The sequence below is a fragment of the Schistosoma mansoni genome (genome assembly GCF_000237925.1).
Source record: "Schistosoma mansoni, WGS project CABG00000000 data, supercontig 0370, strain Puerto Rico, whole genome shotgun sequence".
NCBI classification, from domain to species: domain Eukaryota; kingdom Metazoa; phylum Platyhelminthes; class Trematoda; order Strigeidida; family Schistosomatidae; genus Schistosoma; species Schistosoma mansoni.
In genome coordinates, this window is record NW_017386214.1 from 24,164 (window position 1) to 39,074 (window position 14,911).

The following is a 14,911-nucleotide window of genomic DNA, read 5'->3' on the forward strand; positions in this document are numbered from 1 at the left end:
TAGTGATCGTTCAGATAGAATATTACTCTTCGTAATTTTTTTCTCTGTACTTATGTTTGAAATGATTTTATACCGCCTGAAGAAAAATATTTGTGTGGTAAAATATAACAAACACTTCACTTGGAAATGAGGTGGGGGGTTGATGCTATAGTTCAAAACAGTAAGGGAAATTTATGGTCAATCAGTCTAGTTCAGAGAACATAACACCACTAACAGATTAGTATCCTTATAAACAATAAAACCTATACAGCTTGATAATACACTAATATATTCGTGCCTTTTCATCTCACTCATACCTTTAGTATAAACTGTTCAGAGTAATTCAAATGATTTAATTATCATGCTAAAACCCTATCGCAAATAATGACTAAGAGATGTGACTGAAATGAAATAAAATAATCATTTAGCTTTTTTTCAAATATCTCTTGTATGGAGTAAGTATGGAATTATCAAGTCATAATATGGTTGATATATTAATTATAATTCAACACCATACTGTTCAAGCGGCTAAAAATATAGTTTATCATCTATATCACAATGATCAATTTTCCGAAAGCGAATGCCTTATATCTGGGATAAAAAACGGACTTCGAGTAATTAATCATCCTACGTTTTTCTTAACAAAAAACTGAATTTTTGAAGCAAGAATTGGAAATAGCAAATTATCGGTTTTCAACAAAATGTCTTTTCTTGTAGTAAACTGTTGACACCAAGTTACTAGTAGTCTCAATCACGTGAACTTGTAACGGTCTAATAATGATAATTGAATAGATGGTATCGTGGATACTACACCTAATGCTTCCCGGGAAACGCATCCTAAAGAAAGCGTTCAATATTGGATATCGCTTTGAGATGAATTCATCAGAGAAATTTGTTCTATTCAAAAAAGGAATGCAACTAAAAAATCAATAGGAATATAGATGTGAGTAGTTATGAAAAAGGGCTGAGTAACAAACGACCTCATCTATTGTCACTATGATATGATACTAAGCAGTATGTAGTTATGCAACTGGAGGTCATCAGAAGGGAGCGCAAAACCTAAGGCTCATGTTAGTTTATACTCGTCATCAAGGAGTATCTGTAGTCTGGAGGGACAAATGCTTTCTAAGGAATACAAATTAGAAACACACAATGTCTCAGTTATAGGCGTTTCCACCGAGCCATTCGGGTTTTAATTGATCTTACAGAGGTGATGGTATTTAATTTATTAATCTACTGTACTGACAGAGCGATCAAATATCTAGGGAAGTGTTAACAATAACAAACGACATTGTGTTTCTTAATATCACAGGCACAGACAACCAAAATGTGGATTTTATTGATGGCTTAATTGTGTTTCACTAATTTTTCATTCATCAAGCACCAAACTGATAAATCTATGTATACCCCATTATAACACAGAAGATAAAAACATACTTTCAATATTTGCAGTTCATTTCTAAAACAAAGTACTTAAGGAGGTTCAAACATAGACGTATTTGGTTATATGGCATAAAAGATGCAAGTTGTAGATTGTTGGTTTAGTTATTATAAAACTTGACTGTTAACCAGTTGGTTCAAACCTTAAATCCCAGTTTTATTAGTCTCTAGTTCTCAAACAAACAGTGTAGATCAAATCAAGATACATAGATCTATACTTGTCAGATAATTCACATTAATTCCAAATAGATGAATAACTTTCAGGTGATTGAAAACATTTTTCTGTAATTTTCTAACTACTCTTTATCATGTTTAATAGTCTCAAGTATACATTTGATTACAAGACGTTTACAGGATAAAATAGAAAATCTTATAATACATTCCACTTCAACATTTATTTACCATGTTTAGAGGTAATAACAACAAATTTCTAAACTACCATACATTTCTAGATTTTTTTGACTAGTTTTGCATCCCATATTGCTTCAGGTATGAATTACAATCTGATGACTTTTAGTCTCCCCAATGAACTGGTACGGAATAAGATACACTAATTACTATGCACTCTGCACTTAGTTTTCTCAGTAATTGGCATCCCAATAGGTTATAAGCTTGTCATAAAAACGTATGCATATATTAACGTCATAATCAAATGTCTAAAGTAAGCTGGAACAAATCTTAAAAAGAAAACTTTTTTTATTATTGTATTGTTTGTTCGAATCTTCCCACTGATGTTTAAGACTGCGACTAATCAATCTCTTATTGATATAAATTCACAATCAAAATCAATTGCCGTCCTAAACATCAATGGGAAGATTCAAACAAACAATACAAAAGTGTATTGAAACTCCACTCCATTGCATAAGCTAGTGTTTATCAGGACTCAGTAGCTAAGTGAATAACGTGATAGCGTTTGGAGCGAACGGTACTAGGTTTGAGTTCTGGAGTGAACACCAATCCTGGGATGTAGGTACATCGCTCTGACGAGTCCCGAATGAGATGAAAAGCGTGCCCTGGATTCCGCTACCAGCCACCATCCATCTTTATCTAGAAAACTTTCTTGTTGTTGAAAACTAAGCAGCCCAGAAGTTCAACAAGGTCTATGATCAGTAAGATAGTTAAGCTTTACTAAATCAACATAATAATAATACATCGTGTTGAATATTAAACATTTTTACATGTTTGCATAAACTTACTTGGATCAGAAAGTTTATTACTTTTAATAGTAAATATCATATTAACAATCACAATTAAAAACAATAATATCATTACGTAATCATATTCCACAGGACTCGTCTGATTTTATCGCATTTTAGAATGTTTTGCTTTCTCCTTTATTTTACACAATAATTAGTAGTATAAGCATGATTGCATAATGAAATACTTCCATGTATTAGTAGTATAATTGTATCCAAGGGAATATTTTAATTTTTTTCATACATTAAGACGATCATAACGACTACTACTTCAATATTCAATTGAATTTAGACAAATTAACAAGTTATAATTAATTCATTGGTTGATAAACAACCAATAAGATTATAGCAAATGCGTATATAATTTGAATAGGATATTTGATTTGTATATTTTTAAGTACTTATTTATGGTAAACTGTACAGACGAGAACTCCCTTAAACAATCTGTACTGTCTAGATTAATTCGAGATATATAGCATTCCACTTCACTTATATCAGACTAGATTTTGTTTGCTAAATCATTATGGATCTGTAACATTTCAATATAGAATTTTGGACTTGAGTGAATACAGGAACAAATCTTAAGTCTATTTTAATGGGTATTATTCACCAATAATTCGATAAACTTGTATTAGTACAGATTATCAATATAATAAAAGTTGAGTCTGATTGATAACTACACTATTTAAAATCGTTTGTTTATTCATTTATAACAATATCACGTAACTTTCATTACAGACTTTAGTTTTTACTGTTTTGTGGATACTTTCGAATAATCATATGGGTAAATGTCACTGTTACGTAATCTCAACGTTTAACATTTACAATAAAGGAAACAGAAACTTTTATACGTTGGAATGATTATCGGAAAATTACTTATTATTGTTTATAAACTTGTAAACTTATGGTAAACCAGACAAATTCGTATTGATTCAAACCCTGTTTAAAGTTACCTTAAAGATAGACAGGTTATTTGTGGTATTAAAAGGTTTCTTGGGAACTACTATGAGAGTTGAGATTTTTATGAAATCACTAAAGTTATAACGAATAGTTCAGGCTTATAAATAAATATATATTTTAGTATTTAAAAATTTTATTAATAAAATTGCTAAATGCTTCCATGAAAAAAAAAGAAGTTTACAAAACACTTGAATACCAGTCAGAAAACATAGCCACATTAGTATAAACTCCCGGATTCCTTGGTTTTGCACAATCGTTGCCCCATGATACAATTCCAGCTTGAACTGTTTGACCCCCAACGTAACACAATAGAGGACCCCCACTATCACCTTGGCAAGCATCAATTCCTCCTTGTTTGTATCCAGCACAAAAGCTTGCTTTATTAAGATATTGATACCATGATTTGCAAAGATCATAATTAATGACAGGAAGAACTGCTTGTCTTAGAACATCATTTGAACCTGTATTATGTGTATCTCCCCAACCAGCGACCATGCACTGAACATTATCTGTTAATAAATCGGATAAATGAGGATTACGTGGAACTGGAGAAAGTCGTACCTGACGATTATCTAAATTAGCTGGAGTTTGTAGACGTAACAGTGCTATGTCATTGGCGTAAATTTTTTTATTGTAAGATGGGTGTATAACAATTTGTGAAAGTTTTATTCTTTGAACTTCAGGACCACCAAAGTTTCTATAGTATCTTCCAACGTCTACAAACCATCGCTTTGGATCTGGCATTGGTTGAATACAGTGTGCAGCTGTCATTACCCATTGTGCGCTAATTAAGCTACCTGCACAAACATGTCCTCCGTTTCCGGAGAAACGTAAAGAAACTATAAAAGCCCAAGCACCTTTTGGAGCCGGTTGGCCATTGACCACACGGCCCCAGTTTTCTTCGTTATCATAAACTGACCGTTTTTGTCTACTATGTAAACGAGATATTTTTGAAAGTGGACTTAAACAGTTTATTTCATCTTCTGAACCTGAGCAATCAGAAAATCCATCACATCTCCATATTTTCAATATACATTGGGATGTTGGACATTTCCATTCGAATGATGAGTCACATGTCCTGTTCACTGTAATAGACTGTGATGAAGATTCTACTATCTTTGCCAAGTTATTGTTTATAGCTGAATAACGTAGATTAAAACCATTGTGTTTTCCAGTTGATCGAGCCTTAAATACTAGAAATAACTGATTGGAACTAGATAATACTCTAAAACTTGTCAATCCACAATATGGATATTTACCAATTCTTTTCGTGAATGTATCAATTTCTGAAGATGTTATATTGTCAACTTGATAATCTTCTGGTTCATAAACAGTTAAACTATCTTCATCACATTGAATTGAATCACCAGCTAGATCAAAATCAACTGATTGAATAATAATACGATCTTGTGGATTAACATGAATTAACCAAAAACATTGAATCAATCCATCATATGCCAATTGTTTTTCATAACCTTTATGTGAATAAATATTTCCATTAGGACTGAATATAAATGGTGTAGAACCACATTCAGTATCAAAGATTGGAAAACATATTAAACAATGAAATCTACATAATACTAGTACAATAATAGACAAACTATTTTGTATCTGTATATTATACCACAACATGCATAGATATAATCAGTCTTCTTTATTCATCAATCATACCAGATATATATATACATATTTATACTTATTTATTTTACTTTAATAATACCAGTCAATTAGACTTAAATATAAAATTAACCATACATACCATACTATTAACGACATAATATGGTAGTAACCAAATAAAATCTTTATCTACATAATTGTAATACAACTGTACAATAAGTAATGTAACTACGTCTTTTTTGTTTTAATACATGACTGACATAAATTTGAATTTAGGCGGATATTTCAAAATTATGTCATTTTATTAATTTTCTAATTATATTAAAATTATAATCGAAAGATTAAATTATAGAAAGATTGTAATTATTATTTATTCTCTAATCAGTTTATTTAGTGAATACATTGAAAAGAAAAATGTTATATACTACTTATATTTACTTGCTTACGCCTGTTACTCCCAATGGAGTACTACTTATAATTTTCGAATATTAATTGACTTCACATAAGAGAGATTAGTTAGTTAAGTTTAAATGTCGGGCGTTCTCCTGGATATTTATTACTATAAATAAACCCTTAACTAATTTAATTCAAACGACTAACAGATTATATGATCATATAAGAAGTTGAATGATTTTAAAGTATTTAAATATTTATGGAGTACAATTAGTTCAGGATAAATGACCATTGAAGTAATTGTACCGTATGTCTTATATTTAAGACACGATAAACATAAGCCCTGAGATAGAGAAGTTGTAATGACTTAGCTACGTTAATCAATCATCTTGATAACCGTTGTTATATAAATTCCAACAGTTTTTGAATTTAGATGATAATGAGGGGCGACTACAGTTTATGAGCCGATAGTACAGATAACAAAGTTACAAGCACATCACGAGAATTGGAACAGACAGGCTAATATGTGTGAATGAGCAAATACAGAGGGGAGTTTATAGTCAAATCGAATCGAAGAGCTGCGAAGGAAATGCAAAACTATTATTAGGATTCGAGCACATATATACATGAGTAAGAGAATGATTCACCAAATGATATTTAAGTGATTAACATTTAATCTAGAGAGAGATACATGTGTAGGCTGTCATGTGATCAAGCATACTCGTTTATACAGACATATTAGTGACCATAATAATACAAAGAAATGGACGAAACGTCCATTCAGTGCTTCCAGGAATTCCATGGTGTTCTAGCTTTAATTGACTCATCAATTCAACTATTAAACTACTACAACCTCCACAAAAACCCTCTTCTGAAAATGGACGAATTGTGACTGCCCGAACAACAATGTCTGTTCAGTAAGGTAATAAAAGAGCTTGACAAAGATTAACCCTAATGGAAATTATTCGTAGGAGTGTTGCTATAAGGTGACCGTAACTTTGGTAAAACGTTTTTTTTGGATTAAAGCTCAATTGAGAGACCATAAATCCTTTTTTAAATTAAAGCTCAATTTTTCGAGAGTTTATATATCAATGTTTTTGCTCTATTTTTCTTACATTCTCGCCATTGTAACCGGTTTGTATCAGAAATACAAATCATTTTACAAAATTTTTTATTTTTTTCTTTTTCTCTCGCTTATATGTCAATTAATTGAAAACGTTTGATTAACTTGTCCCTTATCCATTGGAGATGTATTTACTGAAACCAATGATGTCAAAGTGTTCACCCACCCGTTTCCTCCCTAGCATACACAAACAATGTAGTAAACTGTTTCCGTGTCGGATGTTGGTTAAAACCTTTTCTTTTACATAGACTAATGATGTAAGCACATCGGGAATCAATCTAAAAAGTAACACAGTCAGCACTTCAAATCTATTAAATCGATAACTTGATAGTGTTGACTCGGCTGAATATGTCTCAAATCATCCCAGTTTAATATTTAGCAGAGATATATAACAGAATGTCAACAGTCTATCCAATACAATCTTCCGCCACTTTTTGACAGAGAACCTATCAATTTCACTTATTACTTCATATAAACTATTTGGGATGAGAAATGAGGGAAATCATTCAATTTCAATAGTCAACACAAGCAAACAAGACTTAACGGACTGTACAAGGCGGTTAGCAAAAATACTTTAAATAACATTACACAAAAGTTGAAATACTAGGATCATTTGGACTATAAAAGTGCAAACATCTACAGATCTATTCAGAAATGTGTAAATGAATAATACCACAAAATCAGTGGTCAATCATCTTTTCATAAGATCATCTTTCAGACTACATGTTTTCCAAGGTTTGAAATTGAAATTTTCGACTACAGATATAGAGACTATATCGTACATCAATGAAGTAAGAAGAAAATCTAACGTTTTTATCCTTACTTGTTAACGGAAATGAATCAAAACTCCTCAATAAGTCCAGGCAAACATGCAGCAAATTTGAAAAACGTTCCAGTAATGAAAATATATCGTGAATTAATTATACTAATGAAATATGAAAGTTATAATTGTTTATCAGTGATATCTCTATGTAACAAGTTTTATACTTGGTGTGAAAGTTGGATGTCCAATATAATTATGGCCAGGAACGAATTTTTGTAAAAACATAGAGTATCAATTCAACTGTCAGTTACTTGCCGGTGAATTGTTTATGCGGAGATAAGCTTTTTAAAACATAGGCTGGTTAATAATTTAAATGTTATCTATAAAACAGTGGCTAATCGTTAGACCTAATTTCTAACACTAACAAGAAGTCTATTTCGTAAGCTAAACCTTCATTCAGAGTCACAAAAAACATTATTAAAACCCTGAAAAACTAGTCTACTTTATTTACAACAATGATCATAATGTAGAGCACTTTATATCAGACATTAAACAACACATTTAGTTCACTTTTGGAATTCTCAATGTGAGATTTAGTTAAGATGTGACCCGAGCAGAATTAAATTTGTTGAGCTTTAATGATTTTGACTTAAAGAAAAATTAACAGATAGAGTAGCACCAAATGAATTTATTATGACGTCATGGATTCTTTCCAGATACTCACTACTTTATTCCTATTGAATGATTAGAATTTCTATCGCTATCAGAAATTTTTGGATATAGATTTAAAATGTTATCTATACATATGGTTATGGCTAAGCTAAATTTATTTCCTTTGTCATATAGAAGAACCAGAGGTGACGTGATCACAGTTTTTAAATTTGCATCTGATATGCCCTAATTTTTTTTTGTTTTCCAAAACAGAAAATTTATAAGGATAATCTAAAAAGTTCATAATGCCCAGAACAAAATACTTATCAGCTGACTATCAACATTCCAATCGAATCATCAATAAATAGAATTCATTACCTCAACACGTGATTGAAGCAAAATTTGTCAACTCTTTCAAAAGAAAGTTGGATCAAATAAGAAACCACTATATCGAGAACTAACAGAGACCACCCAGACTTTTATCCTTTCCAAACTGAAACTGAATAACTATCTAAAAAACACAAAGGGATTAGATAAAAATAAATTTGTAGTGGAAACTTTGTACATTGACTTGACAAAACAGTATTAAGGAATGTAAGTAAGTTTTAAGAATTGACTGAGTGAAAATTACGAATCGGTAAAGGCTTCCCATTTGTATGAACACGTACTTAGTGTGGAATGGTTGAATTTGTAACTAAATGACTAAAAATACACAGTTCAATAACGCAGTAAAAACGAATGATAAACGCCCATCCTACACAACTATGAAACATAGTTGAAATGTACCATACAATTGATGTTCATTTAAGCTTTGTGATTTTGTGTGAAAGTAGTCTAGGGTAATCCTTAACTTTGTGGATGCTTCATACATGCGAAAATCGAAACCCTCTTTTTTATATCTAAATATAATAAACACAAATAATAAGTCTATTTTGGTAATCTTGCTTTAATATTAAAGTATTTCATACGTCTTCATAATGATTATGATTTTCGAGTATTGATTTTATAACTTGTCTGATTTCAATTTTAGCACAAAATGTTTCAAAGATAGCTGAGTTTTCTAGTTTTATAGTTGATTACGTGGTTAGAATGGTGGAGAAGATTTGAAGCTCAGGTGGATGATTTAATGGAGTTTTGTTCTCTGAGCTGGATGGTTTGGTCGTAGAGCTTTCATCGTCCTTTTGAGCGACATTATCATCACAAACTTCGGGTAGAAGAACGATGAAAGCTCCATGACCAAACCATCCAGATCAAAGAACAAAACTTCATCAAAAACATGGTAAGAATGTATATGACAGTTTTCATTATTTTATTCACTGTTCATTAAAATTCGAACTGTTGTCATTTAATAACTAATTAATGTGTGGTCTTTGTAAATCTTTGAAATACAGATTATCTACAACATACTAAAATATATGTAATGTGTACTTTTAAGTTGTTCGATAGATTATCATTCATTATTAGTATGACATTTTTGAATATTTCTGTGAATTTCCTGTTTATTACTACCTTGTATTTGATATTTTATTGAGAACTTGTACAAAATGATGTGCTGTTAATCGCTCATCGGTTTAATTCCACCCTTGAATCGATATATTTTAGACTCTTGCAGGTTCTGTACAGTTCATTTCTTTCCATACAGACTTGAAGGATATATTCATTCAGTTTGTTCAGTAATATTCAAAAAGAAATCTGAATGTTATCAAACATGCATTTAAGTAATATGATAACTCATTGTATTGTATTGTTTTAGATAAAAGTCATGCATGTGAACCTAATTTCTAGTTTTATTTTGTAAATTTAGATAATCGTAATTTGAATATCAAATGATGATATATCATAAGTTAGATTGACTCGTATGCATAAATAGGCATAAGGAAATCTATGATTGATCACAGAGATTATGAACAAGCCCAAGTAAATTCAAATCTGAAAACAAAGAACATCTTTCTAGTATCTTTTTTCTCCAAAAATTACTTGCTTATTCCCACTAATATCTGAATGAGCTCACTACCGTTAGAAAGAATAATGTATGAAAATTTAGATATACGTTCTTCGCAAACCATTTACTCTTTTCAGTTTATCAGATTTATCTCTTGATATATTGTTTATCGCCTGAGATGATGTAGATGATTGCTAATTAATTACTTAGTCAAATGTTCGTCACTTTTCTGAAACACCTTTCCAATAATTCACAATTAAAGCCAAAACATAGATCTTGACGTTGAGATACGTTACCCTTAATGATTTTTCATAATACCTTCATAAATGTTTATTCTTTAATTGAGATATGAAAGTTTAAATTCATTATTATGTTCATAAGACATTATAAACATATCATCTGAATGATTCTCAAAGACTTTAGTAAATAATCATAATGTAAAGTTCACATCATCACATACAGATAGTTCATTATCCTAGTGTTCGAAGAAATCTTATATTTTTGTAACAATCAAATCACTGTTACATAATCTATATTTTTAATCAAATTCTATCTAATAACCTGTAATGTGGTCACCAGTCAAAAAGTTTTCGATATCACTATCCACTTTGTTTGGTACTAGACGATCGAACAAATTCCGAAAAATGTTGAACCTTGGTTTCATGATAACTCTCTATCCTTTTAAATTCCCCTGAGCCATTGTCTGAATTTCAAACTGAAGGATGACATTTAAGGTCAGAAGCAACGATATTCGATACTACCACGTTAAAATGAATTTATCGGTCCGATGGGAGGTCAAAATTCATATACTTAACTATAATGACTCCGACAGGTATCGAAGGCGGTATTGTAGTGAATGAAAACACAAGTGAGAACAATCGAATATATTTTAATGCAACATTACAGAATATCTTAGTAAAATTTCAGAACCATACAGTAAATATTTATTTGCAAAATATCAATCAATTGTCTCAAACTTCAATATTCCTTTTGTCAATATCAGTCAATCGTGTCATACTTCATTGCTTCTTTATTTCTATACCAATTGCATTTTTTCCGTTCTTTCCTCCTCGATCTTCTTGAGCTTCCGTTTCCAGACATTCTATTCGTGACCAATGTTATATACTACTTATGTTGATATAAGTAGCATACACCACAATATGACTAGATGAGAACCCATATAGCGTGGAATCAAATTTTTAATAAATACAAACCTATTTTTTCAATTATCAGAAATGTTGATGGTAACATGAATTGCATTGAAAGATATTTATGACAATTTTCACTTTTTATGTTCAATAACTTTTGTACTTCAAAGCCTTCATTAAGTTCAGTATAAAGTTCTTAACATCGACATTGACTGATATAGTTCATACGTTACAAGAAACATTAGTTCTATCAAGATAACTTATACATCTCACAGACAAAGATAAACTCATACCAAGAATAGGGATCAAGATATCTTATCAACTCTTTGTAAACACTTTACAGGATTCTGTAGCTCTATTAATCAATGTACTCTGATAAATCAAAAAAGATAATTAATAAATCATCTCATTTGACTAATTGCCACGTAATTTATCTTGTTAGAAGTATCTTACAAGGGGAAATTTTAAAGTGTTATATGAAGGTCTTGCATTTTATTGTATTGTGAAGCATATTATTTGTATCGTAATTTCAGTTTAATTGCTTATCTCGTTTATTGTTGGTAATGTTAGAAGAGGCAATAAATTTAAGCAATGGGTTGTATTTCGTTCACTGTTTGTATTTAATCTTTTTAAAGAATAAAATCATATTTTGTAACATATGCGTTTTACTGTGGCAGTAAAAATATCAATATAACCTGAGTATAATCTAAAATATACACAGAATTCAAAAGTCAGTAAATTCAGTGCATTCGACCTGGAAATCGTCTATTGAAAGAAGAGGGCAAGAATGATAATACGTAGAGAGCTATTACAGGATATTAATTGTTATTTTCTTACCACAACAGTAAATTTTTATTAGAAGGGGGTTTTGTAGAGATTTTAGTATGTTTATATAGTTTGAATCATTAGTCACTTGAAGCTAGACCACCATGGAAAATCTGGAAGCACTGGACGGCCGTTTCGTCCTATTATGGGACTCCTTAGCAGTGCGCATTCACGATCCCGCCACGCAAGATTCCAACCCAGGACCTATCAGTATCATGAGCGAGCATTTAACCACTAGACCGCTGAGCCGGTATCTAACGTTGTTAATGTCTAAGTTCAACCAATCCACGAAATCTAGCAACCGTTCACTATTATCTTCCGTTAGTTACTATCTCACAACAGACCTGGTTGAACTCCACTGGTCACTGCTTCACACTAGAACTCCATGAAATAACTTTTGGAGACATTCATTAGTGAGCATGTGATGCGCACTGCTGAGGAGTTCCTTAATAGGGCGAAACGGCCGTTCAGAGCTTCCAGGTTTTCCATGGTGGTCTAACTTCAATTGGCTCATGATTTCAACTATATGAAATAAATTTTTACTCAAGAGCTATGGTATTACATATAACTTCTGATTACACTATATTTTTTGCTAATTTATATTACATTCCCTATGAAATAAAATCAGAAAACATTTAATTGGAAAAAACGACTATTTTTGATTTGATTCGAATCATGTTAGATAGTGAAAGATTTTCCTATCTCCAAAACACACACACACATATACAATCAGAAATCTTTTAGAATTGATATATTCTTTTTGTCTATTTTTCCAAAAATGATTTTTGTTGTCTCCTCAACCTCTTCAATATAATCATCTTCATCAGCAGCCTTCTCTATAGAATAAAAGAAATTTAGATTGTAAAAAATCATCTATTCAACCAAATTGTATGATTAACTAACGTTAATTATAATAACAATGAATATCTTGTTTAAATAAAGTAGCGACTTTAGCTAGAAAGCCATACAAGGGATATACAACATATATTTTATTGTAGTACAATACGCTACAACAATCACCTGGAAATGGCATAATGGTTCAAATCCATGAGCTGTGTATTTTGTGAAGAGGTCTTTTTATTAGAGCATTGAGCAAGAAATCAATGGTGATTATTTCCGATTTGAATTACTTCAAGGTATTTCAGTAACATTATCAGCTAAAATCGATGATGAAATCTCATACTTGATATCAATAAACTTCATCGGTAATAAGATGAAAATAAAGTTTACTGTTTTCATGTATCCATGTTTGTATATCTAACTTCTTCGATGATATAAACAACAAAGTGAACAACCTATACATAATCTTTTAATAACATTACAAATATAGAACTTATTTTTAGCTATTGTCCAACTAAACTCTTCAAATCCTGAAGGCCAAAGGAAAAGAGAAAGACCAAAAAACACATTACGCCGAGAAATGGAGGTAAACATGAGAAGAATGAACAAACGATGGATAGAACTAGAGAGGAAAGCGCAGGACAGAGTGTGTTGGAGGATGCTGGTCGGCGACCTATGCTCCATTGGGGTTAACAGGCGTAAGTAAGTAAACTCTTCAAAGTTGGCCTAAATAATAATTTTGATTAGATTATGATATTTTTTTAATGATGTTGGTCAGTTAATACAAAGACTCAAACAAGTAGTCATATCTAATAACTGAATTCGTTTATACGTTTTTGAGTTTCATTTTACTGAGAATCAAAACTATGACATATAAACTTACTAATATCGATGATTGAAATCATTAGAGAAACTATTTTCATTATATAATCTATTCTCGGTCAAAAGGATTTACGTAGTTGGTTCACTTAAATTGTTACATTCCGATAAGAATAGTGAATGATAACTTTGGGATTTGTTAACAACCAATACTATGCAAAGGTTTTTTATCGTATAATTACTAAACAATTAAACTATTCACATTCATGTCCCCTTTGTTATGAGCTTTATTTTGACCTATGAACTATTGTTATACGATTTACCAATCATGAATTATCCCCTGTCAATTAATAACTGTTCCCTCTATTCACAGCCGAATTTAGCTAAATCCTGTACATATGGTATCTTCTATTTTATGGTACAATGTGGTCTGTCTGTTTGGTATATAATCCCAGTATGTTTGAAATAAATGATTCATAATGTAGAAGTTATTATTGGTGTTCTGGAGTTAACTGGTTGGGCTAGGCAAAAAAATAAGGACCGACAAATACTCTAGACTGCTCATACTTGTCTCATGTATCATTGGTTCGATCGATAAATCGCTGCTCTCTGATTGACGGTCTTATTACGTCATGCGTTAACAGGGCATCCACTCGGCCACAAGTTATAACAGAATAATGATAAATTTACTAGGTCTGAAGACATTTCAAAGCTACAATAATAGCTGTGATAATAAAACTTTGAATCTTATTCTTACATGTATATTAAATCATTTTGTGTAAGCAAATTATATATGATAGTCTGATATACCTTTTAGCTAGTTTACCCTAATTTTTGGCAAATGTTACTGATTGTTGATAATCGTAATTGGATTAATGTTATCGTTTGAAAATGTCACATGTAAAATCCAATTTTTATCAGGTCATATCATGTTCTACTACGCTTAATCATAATAATAAATGGATTGAAGGATGATTATTTTCTGTCCCATTTTTTATATCCACTAAATATTGTGTTTTCAAGACTACATCAAGTTTAAATAGGTGTAATACAATGGTTTACTTAGCTTTGTCCAACTAGACTATTGTATTTTACAATGAGGTGACATCTGCCGTATTACTTAAACCAAATTAATGAGTAGTTCTTTCTAGCTGAGAAGAATGTAATATATGGGCTAATGTTCTACTTTATATTATTTACTGTTATTCTTAAAAA

At 31.0% G+C, this 14,911-nt stretch overlaps 1 protein-coding gene across 1 annotated transcript; it reads right to left on the bottom strand.

Moving 5' to 3' along the window:
* Positions 1-3,752: 3,752 nt before the first annotated feature.
* Smp_030350 (subfamily S1A unassigned peptidase (S01 family)) lies at positions 3,753-5,207 on the bottom strand (the record flags this gene model as incomplete). Its single annotated transcript, XM_018792332.1, has 1 exon — positions 3,753-5,207. One exon carries the CDS (start codon positions 5,205-5,207, stop codon positions 3,753-3,755), a length of 1,455 nt encoding a protein of 484 aa, XP_018644186.1.
* Positions 5,208-14,911: the final 9,704 nt, after the last annotated feature.